The sequence below is a fragment of the Schistocerca piceifrons genome, chromosome 1 (assembly GCF_021461385.2).
Source record: "Schistocerca piceifrons isolate TAMUIC-IGC-003096 chromosome 1, iqSchPice1.1, whole genome shotgun sequence".
Taxonomy (NCBI): domain Eukaryota; kingdom Metazoa; phylum Arthropoda; class Insecta; order Orthoptera; family Acrididae; genus Schistocerca; species Schistocerca piceifrons.
The window spans coordinates 235,081,415-235,107,638 of NC_060138.1; the positions used below are offsets into that span (position 1 = coordinate 235,081,415).

At 43.2% G+C, this 26,224-nt stretch overlaps 1 protein-coding gene across 2 annotated transcripts in view; it reads left to right on the forward strand.

Annotated features, from left to right (window-relative positions):
* Positions 1-14,845: 14,845 nt before the first annotated feature.
* LOC124803997 (inter-alpha-trypsin inhibitor heavy chain H4-like) overlaps positions 14,846-26,224 on the forward strand; it is a 145,493-nt gene continuing 134,114 nt past the window's right edge. For both annotated transcript variants that reach the window (XM_047264717.1, XM_047264718.1), the window contains exon 1: positions 14,846-14,997. In XM_047264717.1, coding sequence (XP_047120673.1) covers positions 14,899-14,997 — 99 coding nt within the window. In that variant the 5' untranslated portion in view covers positions 14,846-14,898. The remainder of the gene's footprint in view (positions 14,998-26,224) is intronic.

Consider the following 26,224-nt stretch of genomic DNA (forward strand, 5'->3'; position numbering starts at 1 on the left):
CACACAGTATCTTTGTTTGAAAGGTAAGAACTTTGATATGACGTCACACAATCTAGTAACGTGGTGGTGGTGGTGGCGGCGGGATTTGTTGTAAATACAGTATCGTTGGCAGGAGATCGGTAATGCTTACAGTATTTGCTATGACTTTATTAATATAACGTGACGTCATTATTTCTACGGTCATGTTCGTTTCTAACACGTAACTTTGACGTCACACATACACTAGTAATGTCGCAGTGCTTTAAAGATGAGAGATAACTCGGACTCCTGCTGTACTGTGAATGTCTAAGGGCATCATATCGTCGATGCAACGCGACGTTAACGTGACATCGAGACAGAACTCAAGCAGTCCGATAAAATGCTTAAAATTGTGGAAGTTTACATGTCTGCCTGGGTATGTTCTCTGGTGTTTTCTCGCTTGACGAAATATTAAATTGTTATTAACAAACAGACATCGGATGGCATGGCAATGTTATTAAGGAATAGGAACAGCCTGATTTTGTCTCTACATTCTTTTAAAAGGTAGCTGAATAGAACATGGGTGGTTAGAGGAAATATTATATATTTTACTCACTATTTTTTATACAAGTTTCATTCCACAGTGGCAGCACAAAAGGTTGAAGAAAGTTATCATATGTATGACTTTAAAACTCGGCCTTACAGCATAATTTTTAAAAAGAAAACAATAATTTTTATTAGAGAAATTTTTTTATTGAAAGAAATCTGAATTTTGTTAAATACGTGCACTACATTATTTCCGTTCCTCTCTTGACGGCTGTGGCTTTACCTATGGTGTGCATCATAAATACATAGAAGGGGAAAAAATATAATTTCATTAATGTTATTCGGTAAAGTAAAAAATACCTATAATTTATGCCTGGAAGTGTTTAAACTCAGAAGAGTGTTCCTAGAGCCACTCTGTAGCAATTCTGGACGTGTGGGGTGTCGCATTGCCCTGGTGGAACTGTCTAAGTCCGTCGGAATGTACAATGCACATGAATGGATGCACGTTATCGGACAGAATGCTTACGTACGTGTCACTAATCAGAGTGGTATCTACACGTATCGTGCGTCCCATATCACTCCAGATGCACACGCCGCACACCATTACAAAGCCTCTACCAGCTTGAACAGTCCCCTGCTGACGTGTAGGGTCCACGGATTATTAAAGTTGTCTCCAAACCAGTACTCCACCGTCCGCTCGACACAATTTGAAACGAGGTTCGTCCGACCAGGCAACATACGAGGGCCGTTCTAACCTCCGGTTGATTTAAAAAAATACACCAAGTTAAATAAAAATATTTTAATATATACATCTTACAACTACATCTTTGCACTATTTTTCTACATAGTCTCCATAGCGATTGAGGCACTTATCGTATCTCTTCACAAGCTTTGAAATTCCTTCTGCATAAAAATCACCCGCTTGTGCCTGGAGCCAGCCTGTGACCGCATCTTTGAGCTCTTCGTCGTCATGAAACCGCTGTGACCCGAGCCATTTCTTCAAATGCATGAAGAGGTGATAATCACTTGGCGCCAGGTCTGGGCTGTAAGGTGGATGGTTGATAACGTCCCACTTGAAGGACCCAAGAAGGGCCGTTGTTCTGCGAGCAGAGTGAGGACGGGCGTTATCGTGCAAAAAAACGATACCGGAAGTCAGCATGCCACGGCGTTTGTTCTGTATAGCCCGTCGTTACTTTTTTATTGTTTCACAGTACACGTCTTGATTAATGGTCGTACCACGTTCCATGAATTCAACCAACAACACCCCTTTGGCATCCCAAAACACCGTTGCCATCAGTTTTCTGGCAGAAAAATCTTGCGAGGCTTTTCTTGGTTTGGTAGGCGAATTTGAATGTGATCACATCTTTGATTGTTCTTTTGTCTCAGGGTTCACGTACTTAATCCAGGTTTCGTCACCGTCACGATTCTGTTTAACAATGGTTCTCCTTCGTCCTCATAACGTGACAGAAATTCTAATGCAGAGGCCATTCTTTGAGTTTTGTGGTGGTCGGTAAGAATTTTTGGCACCCATCGTGCACAGAACTTACGGTAACCCAATCTTGCTGTCACTATCTCGTACAAGAGAGTCTTGGAAATCTGTGGAAAACCAGTAGACAACTCCGACATTGAGAAACGTCGATTTTGACGAACTTTTGCATCAACTGTCTGAACGAGTTCGTCAGTCACCAATGATGGTCTACCACTCCTCTCTTCATCATGAACGTTTTCTCGTCCACTTCTAAATAAACGTACCCATTCACGGACAACTCCTTCACTCATAACTCTTGGTCCGTACACGGCACAAAGCTAACGATGAATAGCTGCTGCAGAATATCATTTGGCTGTAAAAAACCTTATGACAGCACGCACTTCACATTTGGCGGGGTTTTCTATTGCAGCACACATTTCAAACTGCGCAGGTACGACGTTCACTCGACCACGGCTTGATGCCGACTGACCTGTTGAGTGAGTGAACGCACAGATGGCGTAGCTACTCCCCCCATAACCCGCACTGTGACCAATCGGAGGTTACTTTCTGAACCGCCCTCGTATTTCAACTCATCAATAGTCCAATGTTGGTGTCGATGGGCCCAGGCGAGGCGTAAAGTTTTGTGTCGTGGAGTCATCAGGGGTACACGAGTGGGCCTTCGGTTCCGAAAGCCCATATCAATGATGCTACGACGAATGGTTCTCACGCTGACACTGGCTGATGGCTCAGCACTGAAATCTCCAGCAATTCGCAGAAGGGTTACACTTCTGTCACGTTGAACGATTCTCTTCAGTCGTCGATGGTTCCGTTCTTGCAGGATGTTTCTCCGGCCTTAGCGATGACGGAGATTTCATGTTTTACCGGATTTCTGATATTCACGGTAAACTCTTGATGTGGTCGTACGAGAAAATCCCCACTTCCTCGCTACCTCGGAGATGTTGTGTCCAATCACACGTGCGCTGAGTATAGCACCACATTGAAACTCATTTAAATCTTGATAACCTGCCATTGTAGCGATTTCAGAACTGCGCCAGACACGTGTCTTACATAGATGTTGCCGACCGGCGCCACATTATGCCTGTTTACATAACTCTGTATTTGAATACGCATGCCTAAACCAGTTTCTTTGGCGCTTCGGTGTATAACCCATCATATTACACAAATTTTCTCACATATACCATAACTATTGAACTCTTGTACTGATGCATTGCTTGTTTCCAACGTCAATAACGAGAGCAAAGTCATTGTCCGGTGACAGAGATACGTTTACTCGTTCAGATCCACACACAGTAAAGTTAAGTGAGCTGGCGAACTCTCTTGACGGGAGATCTACCTGCAGTTGTGTGAGCTCTTTCTGATGAGGCTGCAGCGCAGTTACAGGGCAGTAAAGGGAAGGTGGCTGTGGCATGGACACTATAGCTGAACCACGCCAGGTCCAGTAAATGAGGAAGCATATCTGTGGACAGCTGCTGCTCTGCTGTAGCTATAGCATTGCGGCTAGTAGTCTGTGGTTGTCATCACCCAGCAGTTCCTCTGCCATTTGTTCAGCACAGTGTTGTTCTGCTGGAACATTAACAAGCCACAACTACGTATTCGAATATACGTTTGTTAATAACAATAGAAATAAGAAACTTCCTGTCAGGTTAAAACTGTATCAGCGCACACTCCGTTGCAGAGTGAAAATCTCATTCTGAGAACGATAGAAATAATTTTATTAATAATTTTATTATTACTTACTTTCATATGTGCATGGGGATTCTGGCTTGTTCCTGCTGCGTACTGCTGCTGGCTCTTCATCATTTTCTCACTCTGAAGATTAGATCTCGACTGAGGGGGGCTTGGGCGTCAGGATTCATAACAGAATAGCGGGAGGGGTGGGGAGAGCTCAGTTCCTTGGTCCCTTATGTTTACCGCCATTTTATTGTCTTCCCGTTGACTGTGAGAGATAGGGAGTGTTTTCGCAACAATTTCATATATCATGACCCACTATCGGTAACACACACAGATCCCTACAGCTTTTGTGAGGGACGTTCCCTGAGTGGCCTTAATCAGTTCCTGTTTGCTCCCCAGAGGAAGAGAAGTGGGGGTTACAAAGGAACCCAAGTGTGTAACCTAACGCCTGATGTGTAATCTGATACCTACTTAATTTATATTGTGTATGTGCCAGGGCCGGCATTGGTAACCTATTAATAATACGATATAAAATGTATACTTTGTTTCCAGATATAAGGAACCAACTTTTCCGATAGACCCTTTGGATGAAGTGCAATGGTCTAGTTAATACTCAGACACATACAAACGTAGTTAACTATCGTAAGGGAGTCGATTTTATTTTAAAACAGTGATCAAAGTACTAATTTCGTTGTTTTTACTTGGAAGTCTGAAGTTAGACGCGACGAAAGACAGACTGGATTGCAGCTAGGTCTACATCTACATCTATATTTATACTCCGCAAGCCACCCAACAGTGTGTGGCGGAGGGCACTTTAATGCCACTGCATTATTACCCTTTCCTGTTCCAGTCGCGTATGGTTCACAGGAAGAACGACAGCCGGAAAGCCTCCGTGCACGCTCGAATCTCTCTAATTTTTCATTCGTGATCTCCTCGGGAGGTATAAGTAGGGGGAAGCAATATATTCGATACCTCATCCAGAAACGCACCATCTCGAAACCTGGACAGCAAGCTACACAGCGATGCAGAGCGCCTCTCTTGCAGAGTCTGCCACTTGAGTTTGCTAAACATCTCCGTAACGCTATCACGCTTACCAAATATCCCTGCGACGAAACGCGCCGCTCTTCTTTGGATCTTCTCTATCTGCTCTGTCAACCCGACGTGGTACGGATCCCACACTGATGAGCAATACTCAAGTATAGGTCGAACGAGTGTTTTGTAAGCCACCTCCTTTGTTGATGGACTACATTTTCTAAGGACTCTCCCAATGAATCTCAACCTGGTACCCGCCTTACCAACTATTAATTTTATATGATATTTCCACTTCTAATCGTTCCGCACGCATACTCCCAGATATTTTACAGAAGTAACTGCTACCAGTGTTTGTTCCGCTATCATACAATTATACAATAAAGGATCCTTCTTTCTATGTATTCGCAATACATTACATTTGTCTATGTTAAGGGTCAGTTGCCACTCCCTGCACGTAGGTTAGCAGGCGTGACCGGCCATTCGCAACTAAACGCGATATGGTAGTGGGTTCAGGGTCGTCATAGTTTGATTTCGTTTCCTGTCCGCCCCTCATCGTACCTTGTGATACGTCTTTGAAAACCTCAACATCGACACAACGATAAAAGCTTTCGTTTCACAAATTTACTGATGAACTTATTTTTGGTGTTCATCGTCCCTCTAATAGCATCCCGATCACTAGTCCCTTTTTCATCGGTGACAGTCTTGAGTAGCTCATATGAGCTTGTAGCGATAGTTGTCAGTAGCCGAATTAGTTATTCGGCGCAGTTGAGTGATAATGAGTTTGGTACTACTTCGCAAAAACACTTATCCATGACGACCCTAATGTACACTTGATTTCTGCATTCGATATCGGAAACCTTACAATCACCCAGTGCTACTACGGTATGTTCAATTTATTCATATGCGATGGTGTTCAGGCTGCCTTTGAATGACACTGCGTCGGCTGTATCTAAATCTGGCTACCTGTAGGAGGTATTGATAACGCATTAGATTGACGATGCTGGTTACTTTAGTCCATGTGCGTTTGCAATAGGATTCATTTTGGACCTAGTCCGACCTAATGCTAGTGGTTCTTGCTTTGAAAACTCCACCTACTGGGAAGCCTAATCTCGCTCTCCCGTATATGTGGCACATGTTGTCTAAAAATACCCGTACTTCTACCCCTAACAGGATGTGGAGGAGACTCTTTATACAGGCTTATGAGTCCTGGGTGTTGGCTGCAAACACTCCGGCAGTATTTTAGCTTTATCCACTATCCACATTTACTCTACTACCGGTTATAATAATCATATTCTCTGATAAGGGGTCTGTGTCTAAGGATATCAGTGTTTCCGGAACAGAAAATAGTGGAAGAAGTTATAAACGTTAGTAAGTGCTATTCGAAGAACCTCAACAAAAATGTCTCGAAGTAAGTTACGTTTTTATTCGATGCGTCTGTATGTACTCCAGTAAGTTCGCTCCTATTGTCATGTTTCAACAGTCTAACTCAACCATGTCTAGACACTGAGCGAGGCGCTTGTTGGACCCAACGCTCTTGGGGTAGTGGTAGCTGCAGAGTTACGACCCTGGCTGGGCAAAATCTGTCAGATGATCCCCTTTTTAGGTGAACTACTGCTCTACTTCTAATGAACTCAATGACTCTAACTCCGAAGAGATATTCTTTTAAATATTTAACATTTAAATAAATGTAAGGATATTTCTTCTTGTTTCATATTTTGCAGTATTGAAAATATAAAATCCATTTCTTTCACAATATGTGCGCGAAACAGCATCGGTACAAATAATCGTCATCCTGTTATTCCAAGAAGACATTCTGTTGTCATGTTGATATGAATCTCCTTTGAATTTCATCCATTTCCGTCGAAGTTTGTGAAACATTGTCAAGTTCGCAAACTTAAAGCGTTGGCTGTTTATACTACTTGCCGCCGATAAAATTGCACTGTATCTCATGAGTCAAAGCTTTTCGAGCTGTCAGTTAATCATTCTGCAAATTAGCTCGTTTACTTATTTCAATGTCAAGATTTTTTTTCGTGCGCTGTATCAAGTCTTCCTTAACAAATATGTTACTTTTCCTTGTTGTTCAACCTCTGTGTACTCTTCCACAGAAAAAGGTCAAGGTGGCGTTGTGTGGTCATGTCATAGCGATAAATGTTATGAGGAACCAATACTTTTCTTACTGTTAAGATATCTATTCACAGAATTCGAACATCCTGCTGGGCCGATGGTCTGTATGACGGTTTCTGTCTGTAATGGCCAAGCTCGTGGAACAACTACAAGCAAATTCTTCCTGTAGTAACTGTCACGGAATCATGAACAGGAAGTAATTATTATATCTCTTTAGATCTGTCGGAACGACAACATTTAACATGTAAGTTTCATCAATTAGCTGGAAAATACTAAAGATGTTTAAGCTACAAAAGCTTAAACTACTCGTTCTTGATTATATACTCACTGTCATTTATTAAACTGATATTTAATCTTCAGGAAACTTCGATAAATGATCAAAACATCTGAAGTTGTTATCTCTAAAAAATATATTTAATTTTTTCGATGCGTTGTTATGTACAATTTAGAAAAACATCTTTATGTTGTTGTTTGCTACTACAGAATTTGTGAAAAAAGATAATGCGATCACTGAATCTACGAATAAATCAAACAGACTGTAATGGGTTTAACAGGCATTTTATTGCCTGTTTATTCATCATTTTGAATTTAAAAGTTGTGGACTGTTTCCATTTCTCCTCGATCTCTTCTCCCCCCGTGTGAGGTTCGAGTCCTCCCTCGAGCATGGGCTGTCCATAGCGATTGTTAATCGAAGTTAGATTAAGTAGTGTGTAGGCTTAGGGACCAATGAACTCCTTAGTTTGGTTCCATAAGACCTTACCACAAATTTTCAAATTTATCTTGATCTCTGACGTCGACAATGGTTATGAATTATATCTGTCGTTCTTTGATGCTCCTTTCCTTGTTACTTACGTGTGACTCTTATTCCTGGCCGGCGTAGCTACGTCTCCGTTTGTCTTAATTTTTGTAGTTTTGAGAGACAAAATCTTATGACTATGCGTCTTTATTCTGTTTTAATTTCATTCTGTGACATGGCCAACGTTTGGCCCTAAAAATAATTTAATTTTTGTTCTGAAGAAGTTACCATTATTGGCATAGAAACCTAGGTAAACTAATAAAATTTTACCTTGCAACTGAAGGCTAAATTTCTTAATTTCTGGACAATTCACGATTGCTGAAGCGCTACACTATGTTAAAGATTTATAAAGATAACCATACCCATGTTCACGATGAGGCGTGAAGTGAGCGGACACCTATCCTCAATACGGAAAGGTTCCAGAAAGTTGGAAGAAAAATTAAAAAAAAATCAAACGCTCTATGATTTAGGCCTTATTTAGCTAGCTTTCTCAAGTTTCAAGGAGTGCTCTTTATGAAATTCATTCAGAATCCTTAAATTACCGGGAATCGTGCTCCACACTCGATACCGAAAATGATGACTGAGGAGCACAAAATCATTGACTAGCCAATGCTTGGAGTTTTATAGAGCGGTGCACTAATAAAGGTGGTGAATTTTAAGCCTAACTGTCATTGTACTGAAACAATGATGGCTCACGTTACACCAGAATCGAGACGACAAAGCATGAAATGAAGGCATTCAACATCACCAAAGAAGTGCAGTTCCAACAAATGCAATGTCACCGCAAAAAATTATGTACACTGCGATTCTTGATGGGCAGTGTACGTTGATTGTGAATTTATTGCCTTATTTTACCACAGTGAACCCTGAGAAACATTTTTAGATTTTTAACTAGACTGCGTCGAAAAATCCCAGACAAAAGGCGTGATAATCTCATTAAACTTTTTTTTTATATTTGCTCCATGACAATACCTGTCGTCATACGGATAAAAGAGCACAATATCTCATCGAGTCGTATGGCAGGGCCGCGCGGGATTAGTCGAGCGGTGTCAGGGGCTACAGTCATGGACTGTGCGGCTGGTCCTGGCGGAGGTTCGAGTCCTCCCTCGGGCACGGGTGTGTGTGTTTGTCCTTAGGATAATTTAGGTTAAGTAGTGTGTAAGTTTAGAGACTGATGACCTTAGCAGTTAAGTTCCATAAGATTTCACACATTTTTTTCATATGGCAGGGAACAATTTGATCACCCTTTGCATAGCAATACTCTAGCGCCCATTGATTAAAGCTTCTGTTCTTCCAACAAAAAGAAAATGCTATCTCCGCAACAACAATGATGTCTCGCTGAAGATGCCCTTTGAACAGTGGATGACAACTCATGGTGAAGTTTGATAAGCATAGAATTGAGACATTACTTGTCCGTTATGATAAATGCTTAATATTCGTGTCACGAGGGCATGCAGCTTTACTGTATGATTGAATGATGATGGCGTCCTCTTGTGTAAAATATTCCGGAGGTAAAATAGTCCCCCATTCGGATCTCCGGGCGGGGACTACTCAAGAGGACGTCGTTATCAGGAGACAGAAAACTGGCATTCTACGGATCGGAGCGTGGAATGTCAGATCCCTTAATCGGGCAGGTAGGTTAGAAAATTTAAAAAGGGAAATGGATAGGTTAAAGTTAGATATAGTGGGAATTAGTGAAGTTCGGTGGCAGGAGGAACAAGACTTTTGGTCAGGTGATTACAGGGTTATAAATACAAAATCAAATAGGGGTAACGCAGGAGTAGGTTTAATAATAAATAGGAAAATAGGAGTGCGGGTAAGCTACTACAAACAGCATAGTGAACGCATTATTGTGGCCAAGATAGACACAAAGCCCATGCCTACTACAGTAGTACAAGTTTATATGCCAACTAGCTCTGCAGATGATGAAGAAATTGATGAAATGTATGACGAGATAAAAGAAATTATTCAGGTAGTGAAGGGAGACGAAAATTTTATAGTCATGGGTGACTGGAAATCGTCAGTAGGAAAAGGGAGAGAAGGAAGCATAGTGGGTGAATATGGATTGGGGGGAAGAAATGAAAGAGGAAGCCGCCTTGTAGAATTTTGCACAGAGCATAACTTAATCATAGCTAACACTTAGTTCAAGAATCATGAAAGGAGATTGTATACCTGGAAGAATCCTGGAGATACTAAAAGGTATCAGATAGATTACATAATGGTAAGACAGAGATTTAGGAACCAGGTTTTAAATTGCAAGACATTTCCAGGGGCAGATGTGGATTCTGACCACAATCTATTGGTTATGAACTGCAGATTGAAACTGAAGAAACTGCAAAAAGGCCGGAATTTAAGGAGATGGGACCTGGATAAACTGAAAGAACCAGAGGTTGTACAGAGTTTCAGGGAGAGCATAAGGGAACAATAGATAGGAATGGGGGAGAGAAATACAGCAGAAGAAGAATGGGTAGCTCTGAGGGATGAAGTAGTGAAGGCAGCAGAGGATCAAGTAGGTAAAAAGACGAGGGGTAATAGAAATCCTTGGGTAACAGAAGAAATATTGAATTTAATTGATGAAAGGAGAAAATATAAAAATGCAGTAAATGAAGCAGGCAAAAAGGAATACAAACGTCTCAAAAATGAGATCGACAGGAAGTGCAAAATGGCTAAGCAGGGATGGCTAGAGGACAAATGTGAGGATGTAGAGGCTTGTCTCATTAGGGGTAAGATAGATACTGCCTACAGGAAAATTAAAGAGACCTTTGGAGAGAAGAGAACCACTTGTATGAATATCAAGAGCTCAGATGGCAACCCAGTTCTAGGCAAAGAAGGGAAGGCAGAAAGGTGGAAGGAGTATATAGAGGGTTTATACAAGGGCAATGTACTTGAGGACAATATTATGGAAATGGAAGAGAATGTAGATGAAGATGAAATGGGAGATAAGATACTGCGTGAAGAGTTTGACAGAGCACTGAAAGACCTGAGTCGAAACAAGGCCCCGGGAGTAGACAACATTCCATTAGAACTACTGATGACGTTGGGAGAGCTAGTCATGACAAAACTCTACCATCTGGTGAGCAAGATGTATGAGACAGGCGAAATACCCACAGACTTCAAGAAGAATATAATAATTCCAATCCCAAAGAATGCAGGTGTTGACAGATGTGAAAATTACCGAACTATCAGTTTAATAAGTCACAGCTGCAAAATACTAACGCGAATTCTTTACAGACGAATGGAAAAACTGGTAGAAGCGGATCTCGGGGAAGATCAGTGTGGATTCCGTAGAAATGTTGGAACACGTGAGGCAATACTAACCTTACGACTTATCTTAGAAGAAAGATTAAGAAAAGGAAAACCTACGTTTCTAGCATTTGTAGACTTAGAGAAAGCTTTTGACAACGTTAACTGGAATACTCTCTTTCAAATTCTGAAGGTGGCAGGGGTAAAATCCAGGGAGCGAAAGGCTATTTACAATTTGTACAGAAACCAGATGGCAGTTATAAGAGTCGAGGGGCATGAAAGGGAAGCAGTGGTTGGGAAAGGAGTGAGACAGGTTTGTAGCCTCTCCCCGATGTTATTCAATCTGTATATTGAGCAAGCAGTAAAGGAAACAAAAGAAAAATTCGGAGTAGATATTAAAATCCATGGAGAAGAAATAAAAACTTTGAGGTTCGCCGATGACATTGTAATTCTGTCAGAGACAGCAAAGGACTTGGAAGAGCAGTTGAACGGAATGGACAGTGTCTTGAAAGGAGGGTATAAGATGAACATCAACAAAAGCAAAACGAGGATAATGGAATGTAGTCAAATTAAATCGGGTGATGCTGAGGGGATTAGATTAGGAAATGAGACACTTGAAGTAGTAAAGGAGTTTTGCTATTTAGGGAGTAAAATAACTGATGATGGTCGAAGCAGAGAGGATATAAAATGTAGACTGGCAATGGCAAGAAAAGCGTTTCTGAAGAAGAGAAATTTGTTAACATCGAGTATAGATTTAAGTGTCAGGAAGTCGTTTCTGAAAGTATTTGTATGGAGTGTCGCCATGTATGGAAGTGAAACATGGACGATAACCATTTTGGACAAGAAGAGATTAGAAGCTTTCGAAATGTGGTGCTACAGAAGAATGCTGAAGATAAGGTGGGTAGATCACATAACTAATGAGGAGGTATTGAATAGGATTGGGGAGAAGAGAAGTTTGTGGCACAACTTGACTAGAAGAAGGGATCGGTTGGTAGGACATGTTTTGAGGTATCAAGGGATCACAAATTTAGCTTTGGGGGGCAGCGTGGAGGGTAAAAATCGTAGAGGGAGACCAAGAGATGAATACACCAAGCAGATTCAGAAGGATGTAGGTTGCAGTAGGTACTGGGAGATGAAGAAGCTTGCACAGGATAAAGTAGCATGGAGAGCTGCATCAAACCAGTCTCAGGACTGAAGACCAAAACAACAACAACATTGGTGGAAATTATGTTGAAAAATTGATTAGGGTCTAGGTTCATAAAATAATACGATATTTAAAAACTGACACTTACTATTTTTAAATTAGTTTCTATTTAAAAGTTATTTGCGGTCCCCCTACTGGAGGCTGGCTAGTGGCGGCCAGATTACTCTTCGACATTTGATAATTTACTTACAAATTTCTTATAATTTAAGAGGTTAAAACGAATGATTGTGACATGATGTAGGCTACAGTGTTTTCATTATGAAAACAATGTGGTGGAGCCTGTGGTAAGTGTGATCAGGGGCTATAATGAAGTACTGGAGAAGATATTGGGATGCGGAAAAGGAAGTGGGATGTCTTATGCTGAAAGGAACTGATAGGTGCGAAATAGCTGTTACGATATGAACGGGATGCCACTTGGACAACGAAAGGAGGAGGAGGAGATTACTGTTTAAACTCCTACGACTACGAGGTCATTACAGACGGAGTACAAGCTCGGATTAAAGAAGGATGGGGAAGGAAATCGGCCGTGCCCTTTCACAGAAACCTTCCCGCCATTTACCTGAAGCGATTTAGGGAAATCACGGAAAACCTAAACCAGGACGACCGAACGCAGGTTTGAACCGTCGTCCTGCCGAAGGCGAATCCAGTGTGCTAACCACTGCGCCACCTCGCTCGGTGGGACAACTAAAGGTTTATTGCGACATTCCATTTGGGATGGCATGGATAGTGTTAAGTGGGGAAAGACGGGTAGCTTTCAAAGGTGAGTTCATGGTATGGAAGGGTAAGGCAGTTGTAATTACGCTAGGAAAGGATGTGGAGTGTATGGAGACGGAGGGAAGGTGGGGTTATGGGGGTGTGGCAACAGGGCAGAGTTCTCGAGGATGAGAGAGACTATAGGGAGCTGGGACGCAAGTTGATAGAGCAGTGGGAGGGGTGAAGGTATTCTAAATGTCTGGGGAGTTTAAGGAATTGGAGGGTGTGAGAAAAAATGAGAGGAGCAGAACTATATTATTGTTGATAAAGGTTGGCCAGATAAGATGCGCGGATGATGTTAATGAAATTTAACCCCCGTATTCGGGCAGATGGTTTAATCTATTGCGGACTTTCTTTAGTGTGGTTAGATGGTTAGGGCTCCAGATTAGTCTCTCATTCAGTGTACTGGGAGATATTTTAATGATTTAGTTAGGTGCATTGTGTGTGTAGTGGCTAGTGTTTAAAGTAAAAACGATAAAAAATGCTAGTAACTAATAAAACATGTCTTATTACACTATTGGCCAATAAAATTGCTACACCGAGAAGAAATGGAGATGATAAACTGGTATTCATTGGACACATATATTATACTAGAACTGACATGTGAGTACATTTTCCCGCAATTTGGGTGCATAAATCCTGTGAAATCAGTACCCAGAACAACCACCTCTGGCCGTAATAACGGCCTTGATACGCCTGGGCATTGAGTCAAACAAAGCTTGGATGGCATGTACAGGTACAGCTGCCCATGCAGCTTCAACACGATACCACAGGTCATCAAGAGTAGTGACTGGCGCATTGTGACGAGCCAGTTGCTCGGCCACCATTGACCACACGTTTTGAATTGGTGAGAGATCTGGAGAACGTGCTGGCCAGGGCAGCAGTCGAACATTTTCTGTATCCAGAAAGGCCCGTACAGGACCTGCAACATGCGGTCGTGCATTATCCTGCTGAAATGTATGGTTTCGCAGGGATCGAATGAAGGGTAGAGCCACGGGTCGTAACACATCTTAAATGTAACGTCCATTGTTCAAAGTGCTGTCAATGCGAACAAGAGGTGACCCAGACGTGTAACCAATGGCACGCCATACCATAACGCCGGGTGATACGGCAGTATGGCGATGACGAATACACGCTTCCAATGTGCGTTCACCACGATGTCGCCAAACACGGATGCGACCATCATGATGCTGTAAACAGAACCTGGATTCATCCGAAAAAATGACGTTTTGCCATTCGTGCACCCAGGTTCGTCGTTGAGTACACCATCGCAGGAGCTCCTGTCTGTGATGCAGCGTCAGGGGTAACCGCAGCCATGGTCTCCGAGCTGATAGTCCATGCTGCTGCAAACGTCGTCGAACTGTTCGTGCAGATGGTTGTTGTCTTGCAAACGTCCCCATCTGTTGACTCAGGGATCGAGACGTGGCTGCACAATCCGTCACAGCCATGCGGATAAGATGCCTGTCATCTCGACTGCTAGTGATACGAGGCCGTTGGGATCCAGCACGGTGTTCCGTATTACCCTCCTGAACCCACCGACTCCTTATTCTGCTAACAGTCATTGGATCTCGACCAAAGTGAGCAGCAATGTCGCGATACGATGGACCGCAATCGCGGTAGGCTACAATCCGATCTTTATCAAAGTCGGAAACGTGATGGTACACATTTCTCCTCCTTACACGAGCCATCACAACAACGTTTCACCAGGCAACGCCGGTCAACTGCTGTTTGTGTATGAGAAATCGGTTGGAAACTTTCCTCATGGCAGCACGTTGTACGTGTCGCCACCGGCGCCAACCTTGAATGAATGCTCTGAAAAGCTAATCATTTGCATATCACAGCATCTTCTACCTGTCGGTTAAATTTCGCGTCTGTAGCACGTCATCTTCGTGGTGTAGCAATTTTAATGGCCAGTAGTGTACATGCGGTGAGTCAGATCAGCATTATTTATACGTTGCTCAGATTGATGGAAGGTGGTGCCCTTGATTAACGATAGCTGTCTACAAGTCGCGCGAGCAGAGAGACTCGCCGTCGGGCGATAGTCCCTTGCTTACGTCACACGGTTTGGGCGGCTGGCTGGCGATGGGTCGGCTGCGCGGCCTGCAGCCTCAGTTGGAGCTGGCGATGGACTTCAGGGCGGTCGTGGTGTCGGCGGCGCTGCTGGTCGCCGTCTCTGTTCAGGTTACCTCACATATCACGCACACCATTCATAGCCTACGTTTAACTGTTACTGCAACTGTTGATGATTTTTTAGTCATTTATATCTAAATCTACTTCCATACTTCGTAAGCCGCCGCAATGTGTGTGGTAGACAGTATTTCGCGTACCACTGGAGCTTGCTGCCTTTCCTGTTTGAGTGGATATAGGTGGACAGAAGGAGGCGTTTGTGAAAAACATCCATGTGAACTCGATTCTCTCTAATTTCGCCTTCAGTCTTTTCCCGAGGTAACAGGAAAAAATGTTGTTTTATTCTCCTAGGAACGACCGCTTTGCGTATTGTAGCAGCGAACCACACCGTCATGCACAAAGTGTCTCTTGTTGCGTCTGCCACCGGAGCTCGATAAGAATGTGTGTGAGGCTTCCGCGCAATGGTGACGAAACGCTAGCGGTTTTCTTCGAATCTTCTCTGTTTCCTCTGTCAGGAGGATAAGGGTACCAGACTGAGAAGAAATGCTCACGTCACCATAGATAGAGTGTTTTGTAACCTCCCTCCTTCGTGTGTGGTCTGTTCCTCCTCGTGATTCTTCCAATGAATCTCAGTTTGGCATATGGCTTTCCTGCGCTTAGTTTTATGTGGTTGTTCTACTTTAAATCGCCCAGTACGCATACTCTCAGATACTTAACAAATGCGACTATTTTCAGTGATCATTCGGCAATTGTATAGTCCGTGCTTTGTATACTAATGTTGTAAATACGCTAAATAACTCTCTCTCATATGTTTTCACAAAAAACTGTTGACCAAATTTTAATGAAATTTGGTACGGAGATAGCTTGAAGCCGAGGAAGAACACAGCCTACTTTAGGAAGTGTGCAGTACAAGACATTCATTGATTTGAAAAATTTTACGCGAAATGCGTAAAAACACTTCTTCCTCGAGAAGGCTCTTTATCCATTGACTTTTGAACTTTATCGCTTTATCGTATTTGCGAAAATGTTTTTATTGGATGAAAAATTCCACGTAATACGATTCAATGTAATGAATACAATGCCTATACCATCCTCAACGTGTTGAACCCATTCTCTTTTTCTTCTTCTTCTTCTTCTTCTTCTTCTTCTTCTTTAGTAGCGCTAAAGCCCTTGGTGAACTTCGGCTTCTTCAACGATTTTCCTCCACATTTCTAAGTTATCTGCTGCTCTTTTGCACCATCGGACTCCCATACTGGTGAAATCCACTATCACGTCGTCAGTACATCTTCTTCTACGTCTCCATTTTCTCCTAGCTAAATGGATCACACTTTTCATCATTTTTCTTTGAATTGTATCCTGTGCCATTCTCGCCATGTGTCCAAACCGTCGTATTCGCTGTGATTTCACAAAATTCACTATGCTCCTACCTTGTGTTAATACGTGTAATTCGGCGTTGGAGCGTATTCTCCAGCTTTCTTACTCCCTTGTTGCACCACAGATATTGCATAGTATTTTCCGCTGAAAGCTTGTTATTGCATTTTTGTCGTGTTCTGTCCATACTTCTGACCAATATGTGACAAATGAGCTGACCAGGGAGTTATATATTGGTAGTTTTGTATTTCTTTTAGCAAGACTCTTTCTAAACAGCTTCACATTTGCAAAGTAAGCGCCGGCCGTTGGTGGCCGAGCGGTTCTAGGCGCTTCAGTCTGGAACCGCGCGACCGCTACGGTCGCAGGTTCGAATCCTGCCTCGGGCATGGATGTGTGTGATGTCCTTAGTTAGTTAGGTTTAAGTAGTTCTAAGTTCTAGGGGACTGATGACCTGAGATGTTAGGTCCTACAGTGCTCAGAGCCATTTTTGCAAAGTAAGCTCCGTTTTTATTTAAACCTTTCTTCCATATTAAAATTATTAAACGCGGAAGTAACTCTGTTACTTTTACCCGACTAAAGCGCTACGTCGATTTCGATTAAATTTGCACTGAACCCTTAAGCAGAAAATAATGTCACTGCATTTCATCTGGTCTTCACTCACAGTACGACCCTGTATCATTATGGCATTTATGTACTCCGGAGTCACCCGTGTTTCTTCGTAGACTTCATGTTTAATTTTCCTAATAGTTATAAGTGCACAGCGGATAAGGCTGAGGGGCGGGCAAACCATTTTGATACAACCGACTACGATCTCCAGTGCTCTGCTAAGGTTTTTGCTTGACAATGGGAGGGGGGGGGGGGCGGGTGGAGGGGTACATGTGAGGTATTGATACCATTCTTATCTTATGCGTAGTGTCACATCCGTTAATAATAGTAGATCGTCGTGTATTCACTTTTCCCAGCCAGTGTTGATTCTCAACTGACCAGTAGTGCATCTTGCGAGAACTGTGTTGCCCATCATTTGTAAACAAAGTCAAAAAATGTTCAAATGTGTGTGAATTTCTGAGGGACCAAACTGCTGAGGTCATCGGTCCCTACTCTTACACACTACTTAAATTAACTTATGCTAAGAACAACACACACACCCATGCCTGAGGGAGGACTTGAAACTCTGGCGTGAGTGGCCGCGCAGTCCGTGACATGGCGCCTGAAACCACGCTACCACTTCGCACGACGTAGACAATGTCACATCCGTAAGCAAGATCGTGCATAGAAACGCCACATCACTTAGCAGTTTTTGTAGGTACAATTCAGAGGACTGTAGTCGATTTTGAAAGTTATTACCATGAAGCTGTTGATGGACCAAAATGAAATCAGATAGATTCCATGCATATTGTAGAAACGGGTGTTTGAATGTGTGTATATCCTAAACCACCGCACAGATTTCAACTAAACTTTGTACAAATATGCCTTAATGTCATTCAAGAACCATCTATTTATCATAGTTCAGGAAATATGCTGTCATAAATAATGAGATACGTAAAAAAACTGCCGCATCATGCATGAGTTTCAAATATATTACTTCCGTGCTACTAACTCTATTCGCAATAAATTATGCAGACAGTATCCATATATGCCCCTGAACATACCTACAAAATTATGTCGTTGTGTGACACATAGATCTGGAGATATCACATTATAAACACTGAAACGCGTAAAAAACTTCCCCATCAAACATGGCGTTATATTTATTACTTCTTTGCTGCTAATACTATTCGTATCATATTTCGTAGACAGTATCCATATATGGAGCTGAATATATCTACAAAAATATGTCATTGTACGACACATAGTACAAGAGATATGATGTCACAAACACTGAGATGTGTGAAAAAATGTCGCATCATCCATGAAGTTATAATACATCTATTCTTTGCTGTAAGATACTCCTACAGCTGAGTCAACTTATTGAAATCTCTGACACGCGACAGCGTTTCTGAGAGCTTTCAACAAGTGAGTGGAAACGGCTGTAGGCGAAAAATAGTCGTCTATAGAGATACAAAGAGGCGTTGCGAAAGGGGCTTTTAGAAAAAGTTGTTGTAGACTCTCAAAGCTCAAATCAGCTACGTTCAGCGTACAGAAACTGTACGGGATCGTCTCACTCCAAGTCTACTACAGGAATACTTGCCAGATTTCGTTTCTAACAGAAAATTGGCAGAATGAATACCTGGAATTGCTGGGCTTGTCAGCTAGGTTAGTATGTGTAGAGCACTCCTTGCGCTGATTTTTGGAAATTTGTCGTAATAATCCTGTGGGACCAAACTGCTGAGGCCATAGGTCCTTAGGCTTACACAAACTAAGTTACGGTAAGGAAAACACACACATCCATGCCCGAGGGAGGACTCGAACTACCGACCGGGAGGGAGGGGGGGGGGGTTGCCTATCTAAAGTCTTCCAGGGACAACAAGAAATCGATTTTTGTCTTTCAATCAATTACTGGCCGAATTTACAACTGTAAAACGCTTTCGTTATCAGGTTGAAACGTCCCCTTTCAACAATTATACATGACTGTGCTTAAACTGACACACAATATTTTGTTAGCGCAACGCAATCTGGCTTTCAAAATTCCCTACAAAAGAATGGCCCTGACTAACATTAAACTATACCTTTCACAAATCACTTACCTCACAAAAATCTTCGCTGCTCAAGCTACTGCAATACAGCGAGCGCCACTACTGCCAGCTAAATAAAAGATTCAAACTATGGAAGGCACTAACTACTGATAGGGATAGTTAGCAAATGAAAGATATTAATAGAGAACAAACAATGTATTTACCTTGATATCATCATATATAAATATAGCAGTTCATGACAAATTTCAAAACTCCGCCATCTCTCTCTCCACATCCACCACTGCTGGCGGCTCACCTCCAACTGCGCAACGCTACGCGCTGTTCACATCCAGCTGCCCCTCTACAATGGCAGACAACAATGCAAAATAGCCACAGACTGCACACAGCACAGCCAGTGATTTCATTCTCATACAGAGAGCGCTACGTGGCGGCGGCGTTACCAATATAAGAACCTAAACAGCCTACTTACATAAAGAAAACATAAACAGCCTACTTACATAGAGAAAACATAAACAGCCTACTTACAAGGTCATTAGGAGATACAGTCTCAACATTAAGTTTTTAATACAAGACAAATACGACAAACATTGCAAGTCTTGAGGCAACGTAACTCATGATGTTCAAATCACGTAGTCGATATTCATACTCAGCCAGTGTTTGATAATGAGAGCATTTAGCGAATTTCAACGAATTTTGCACAAAACTGCAAATCTTAACTTTTGCTAGCTTACACTCCTCACATGTTGATGAAATGAACGTTTCCGCTGTTCACGCAGTAAAACTCAAGCACCAGGGAAGACTTTTTTTTTTTTTTTTTTTTTTTACTGCTAGCTCCATTTGAAATATATTTTGCAGAACAAATCGACAAATACCATTGAATGTATCAGCAAAATTACATCACTGTCGATGCATAGTTCAGAAGGTATGAGGTCATAAACATGACAATTTACAAATAATTTCGAACCTTTTCGGAATTTTTTCTCGCTTACAAGCTTAACATCAAACACTGAACTTATTAACTCATTTGTAAAGTAATCAGACGTTTGAAGCTGTTTTATACACTGGGGTTCGATGTTTTAATGAAAGTGGTTGTTAATATTTCACCAAGTTCCAAAGCCCTCTTGGAGCACATCATCTCGTTGAAGTCCTCTTTGAGTGACCTTTCCATCATCATAGACAAAATCATGTAGTATCGTTTTTAAAAAAATAATCAGTACTATAATTCGGCAGCTACTGTTTGCATAAACCACAATTTTCTTCTCATTTTCTGCTTCACTTAGCGAAAACAGCAGCTCGGTATACTTGTTTGTTCTATATATACCCTGTCCAGTCACATTAATTTGAAGACCTGTCAAAAGGCTGAATAACCACCTTTTACAACAGGGGCCCCTCCAAGACGTGCAGGAAATGGAAATGAGCGTTTGGCGTCATTGGCCGGGAGGCCCCTTACGGGGGCAGGTCTGGCCGACTCAGTGCAGGTCTTATTTCATTCGACGCCTCATTGGGCGACCTGAGCGCGGGATAGGGATGAAATGATAAGGAAGACAACACAACACCCAATCCCTGAGCGCAGAAAATCCTCGACCCAGCCGGGAATCGAACCCGGGGCCCTTAGGGCGGCAGTCCGTCACGCTGACCAGTCACCTATCCTTTTTTATCTCATTTTTCTTCTATATTGTTCGTTGAATTTGTTCGTGGAAGACGTCCGATGACACTCGCTCAGGTTGTTCGTTGATCCATTTACTCAGTTTTTTATTACAGAGGGTAGCTAAACCCTCTGACTGAACATGCTGAGCTACCGTGCCGGCACCTATCGTGGCGGACACGACGTGCAGGAAGAGAGTCAATTAGGTTTCCGAAGGTACCGACAAGGATGTGGGGTCATACCGATCCAGTGCCGTTGCCAGCTTCGCTCCGTTTCTCGATTGAGGACCCGTTGCACGAACATCATGATCGATGTGGTGCCACAAATTCTAGATTGGGCTTAAATTCAGGGAGTTTGGTGGCCAAGGGAATACCGTAGGCTGTTCTTGGTGCTCTTTAAGCCACACATGTATGTTGCGAGTTGTGTGACATGTTGCATTGTCCTGCGGTAGAGGCCATCGTCCCGAGGGAAAACAAACTGCATGTAGGGGTAGACTCCAGGATATGTGCATACTTGTGCTCATCCGTTGTGACTTTCCGAACGACGAGATCGCCTTTGTTGATTTGTAACTCATTTTGCAGAAAGTATCCACATATACCACTGAATGTACCTGGGTCGGAGATTCTCACCGCACAGGGACTGGGTATTGTGTTGTCCTCATCATCATCATTTCATCCCCATCGACGCGCAAGTCGACGAAAGACTTGCACCCTGCGAACGGTCTACCCGACGGGAGGCCATAGTCACACGACATTTACATTTTTTTTTTACTGAATGTACCAGCAAAATTGTATCATTGTTGACACAAATTTCAAGGGATAACATAAACATGGCGACGAGTGGGTAAGACATATTCAGGAAGAATGTCTGACCGAATCCTAAGCCGGCCGAAGTGGCCGTGCTGTTAAAGGCGCTGCAGTCTGGAACCGCAAGACCGCTACGGTCGCAGGTTCGAATCCTGCCTCGGGCATGGATGTTTGTGATGTCCTTAGGTTAGTTAGGTTTAACTAGTTCTAAGTTCTAGGGGACTAATGACCTCAGCAGTTGAGTCCCATAGTGCTCAGAGCCATTTGAACCGAATCCTAATCGCGCGATTCGTATATGGGTTTGTTTTGGGATTAATGAATCGCTTCAGGTGGACTCCGAGCTCAGTACTTCGATGAAATCGCATCACACTTTTTTCCTAGCCTTCCACAAAATTACTTAATGTAAATATGGGGATGGTTTGTTTGGGAAGGGTATGGTCTATTCCTTCATCTTTTTCAAAACCAACGCTTGGGCCGTCTCTAACGATCTCATCGTCGACGGTATGTTAGACGTTCTTCGTAAAGCTTATTGTTGAAGCAGTTATGAGAGACCTCTCTAATTACATTGCCCAATCACGTTTATGTGACCACGCCAATGTTCGACGGCAACTGTCAATAACCGCTCACAACGCAAGTCGCGTCTACATCTACATCTACATCATACTCCGCAAGCCACCTAATGGTGGGTGGCGGAGGGTACTTTCGGTACGACTGTCTGATCCCTCCAACCCTGTTCCACTCGTGAATAATGCGTGGGAAGAATGATTGTCGGTAAGCCTCTGTATTGGGTCTAATTTCTCGAATATCCTGCTCGTGGTCAATACGCGAGACATATGTGGGGGTGAGTAATATGTTGACCGACTCCTCCTGAAAAGTGCTGTCCGGAAATTTCAATAGTAAATGTCTCTGTGATGCACAACGCCTCTCTTCTAACTTCTACCAGTGGAGTTAGTTTAACATCTCCGTAGCACTCTCTCGCCAGCGAAACGATCCCGTGACGAAACGCATCGCTCTTCGTTGGATCTCCTCTATCAGTACTACCTGATAGGGATCCTAGATAGATGAACAATTCTCAAGAATCGGGCGAACGGGCGCCTTTTAAGCCACTCCTTTCGGGAATGAGTTACATTTCCTTAAGATACTTCCGATGAATATGAGTCTGGTGTCTGCTTTTCCAACTATCTGTTTCAGATGGTCATTCCACTTAAGGTCGCTCTGGATAGTTATGCCTAAATATTTTACGGCAGACGCTGTCTCCAGCTGTTTGTCATCAATAGTGTAGCTGTACAGTAGTGGATTTCTTTTCGTATGTTGTACACTCCTGGAAATGGAAAAAAGAACACATTGACACCGGTGTGTCAGACCCACCATGCTTGCTCCGGACACTGCGAGAGGGCTGTACAAGCAATGATCACATGCACGGCACAGCGGACACACCAGGAACCGCGGTGTTGGCCGTCGAATGGCGCTAGCTGCGCAGCATTTGTGCACCGCCGCCGTCAGTGTCAGCCAGTTTGCCGTGGCATACGGAGCTCCGTCGCAGTCTTTAACACTGGTAGCATGCCGCGACAGCGCGGACGTGAACCGTATGTGCAGTTGACGGACTTTGAGCGAGGGCGTATAGTGGGCATGCGGGAGGCCGGGTGGACGTACCGCCGAATTGCTCAACACGTGGGGCGTGAGGTCTCCACAGTACATCGATGTTGTCGCCAGTGGTCGGCGGAAGGTGCACGTGCCCGTCGACCTGGGACTGGATCGCAGCGACGCACGGATGCACGCCAAGACCGTAGGATCCTACGCAGTGCCGTAGGGGACCGCACCGCCACTTCCCAGCAAATTAGGGACACTGTTGCTCCTGGGGTATCGGCGAGGACCATTCGCAACCGTCTCCATGAAGCTGGGCTACGGTCCCGCACACCGTTAGGCCGTCTTCCGCTCACGCCCCAACATCGTGCAGCCCGCCTCCAGTGGTGTCGCGACAGGCGTGAATGGAGGGACGAATGGAGACGTGTCGTCTTCAGCGACGAGAGTCGCTTCTGCCTTGGTGCCAATGATGGTCGTATGCGTGTTTGGCGCCGTGCAGGTGAGCGCCACAATTAGGACTGCATACGACCGAGGCACACAGGGCCAACACCCGGCATCATGGTGTGGGGAGCGGTCTCCTACACTGGCCGTACACCACTGATGATCGTCGAGGGGACACTGAATAGTGCACGGTACATCCAAACCGTCATCGAACCCATCGTTCTACCATTCCTAGACCGGCAAGGGAACTTGCTGTTCCAACAGGACAATGCACGTCCGCATGTATCCCGTGCCACCCAACGTGCTCTAGAAGGTGTAAGTCAACTACCCTGGCCAGCAAGATCTCCGGATCTGTCCCCCAACTGAGCATGTTTGGGACTGGATGAAGCGTCGTCTCACGCGGTCTGCACGTCCAGCACGAACGCTGGTCCAACTGAGGCGCCAGGTGGAAATGGCATGGCAAGCCGTCCCACAGGACTACATCCAGCATCTCTACGATCGTCTCCATGGGAGAATAGCAGCCTGCATTGCTGCAAAAGGTGGATATACACTGTACTAGTGCCGACATTGTGCATGCTCTGTTGCCTGTGTCTATGTGCCTGTGGTTCTGTCAGTGTGATCATGTGATGTATCTGACCCCAGGAATGTATCAATAAAGTTTCCCCTTCCTGGGACAATGAATTCACGGTGTTCTTATTTCAATTTCCAGGAGTGTATTTATTTACGTTAAGGGTCAACTGCCAGAGTCTGCACTTTTCGTCAATTCTCTGCAGGTCGTTCTGCAAATTTTTACTATCTTCTGGCGGTGCTACTTTGGCATAAACAACTGCATCATCTGCGAGTAACCTTATAGAGCATCCGACGCTTTCTACTATATCATTTATATACAGGGTGGTCCATTGATAGTGACCGGGCCAAATATCTCACGAAATAAGCATCAACCGAAAGAACTACAAAGAACGAAACTCGTCTAGCTTGAAGGGGGAAACCAGATGGCGCTATGGTTGGCCCGCTAGATGGCGTTGCCATAGGTCAAACGAATATCAACTGCGTTTTTTTTTAAAATAGGAAACCCCATTTTTTATTTCATATTCGTGTAGTACGTAAAGAAACATGAATGTTTTAGTTGGACCACTTTTTCCGCTTTGTGACAGATGGCGCTGTAGCATTGCGGTGTCTCATTTTTGCGAGCCGTGCACGAAACCCGATCACTTTTTCCTATATTTTTTTATCTTTCTTTATACTCATACACATAGAATGTTATCACACATGAACGTTTCTTACCGCGTTAGGGGATGCAAGTGTGTTATATTAATTGTTGTTGTTGTGGTCTTCAGTCCAGAGACTGGTTTGACGCAGCTCTCCATGCTACTCTATCCTGTGCAAGCTGCTTCACCTCCCAGTAACTACTGCAACCTAAATCCTTCTGAATCTGCTTAGTGTATTCATCTCTTGGTCTCCCTCTACGATTTTTACCCTCCACGCTGCTCTCCAATACTAAATTGGTGATCCCTTGATGCCTCAGAACATGTCCTACCAACCGATCGCTTCTACTAGTCAAGTTGTGCCACAAATTTCTCTTCTCCCCAACCCTATTCAATACCTCGTCATTAGTTATGTGATCTACCCATCTAATCTTCAGCATTCTTCTGTAGCACCACATTTCAAAAGCTTCTATTCTCTTCTTGTCCAAACTATTTATTGTCCATGTTTCACTTCCATACAAACACTTCCATACAAATACTTTCAGAAACGACTTAGCCGGCCGGAGTGGCCGTGCGGTTCTGGGCGCTGCAGTCTGGAACCGAGCGACCGCTACGGTCGCAGGTTCGAATCCTGCCTCGGACATGGATGTGTGTGATGTCCTTAGGTTAGTTAGTTCTAAGTTCTAGGCGACTAATGACCTCAGAAGTTGAGTCGCATAGTGCTCAGAACCATTTGAACCATTTTTAGAAACGACTTCCTGACATTTAAATCTATACTCGACGTTAACAAAGTTCTCTTCTTCATAAACGCTTTCCTTGCCATTGCCAGTCTACATTTTATATCCTCTCTACTTCGACCATCATCAGTTATTTTGCTCCCCAAATAGCAAAACTCCTTTACTACTTTAAGTGTCTCATTTCCTAATCTAATTCCCTCAGCATCACCCTACTTTATTCGACTACATTCCATTATCCTCGTTTTACTTTTGTTGATGTTCATCTTATATCCTCCTTTCAAGACACTGTCCATTCCGTTCAACCGCTCTTCCAAGTCCTTTGCTGTCTATGACAGAATTACAATGTCATCGGCGAACCTCAATGTTTTTATTTCTTCTCCATGGATTTTAATACCTACTCCGAATTTTTCTTTTATTTCCTTCACTGCTTGCTCAATATACAGATTATTAATTATATTAATAATAATATTACAAGTAGGTTGCACAATAAGTGTTATATGTTTATTATATAATATATGTATGTGTGGTATTTTCAGAGGTTACAATCATTTTAAATTATGATATTCTTATATTTCACTCTTACATGAATTCTTATATTTATTCATCAGGGAGATTTGAAGCATTCCCTTGTGTGATACCGATGGCACAAACATATGAGACATGAGAATTCAAGCATCTGAGCGATCTTGGAACGAAATTATTTCTGCTTATTTGTTAGCAACTTCGGCACAAACCTCCTTCTGAGGTCCTAATGCTCCATTAAAATGAAATGAATGAATCAAGTACTAATTTAAACATGTCTGCGAGTACGCTGATCGTGATTCGTCTATCCTGCATCGCGACCTCATTTGCGAATGTT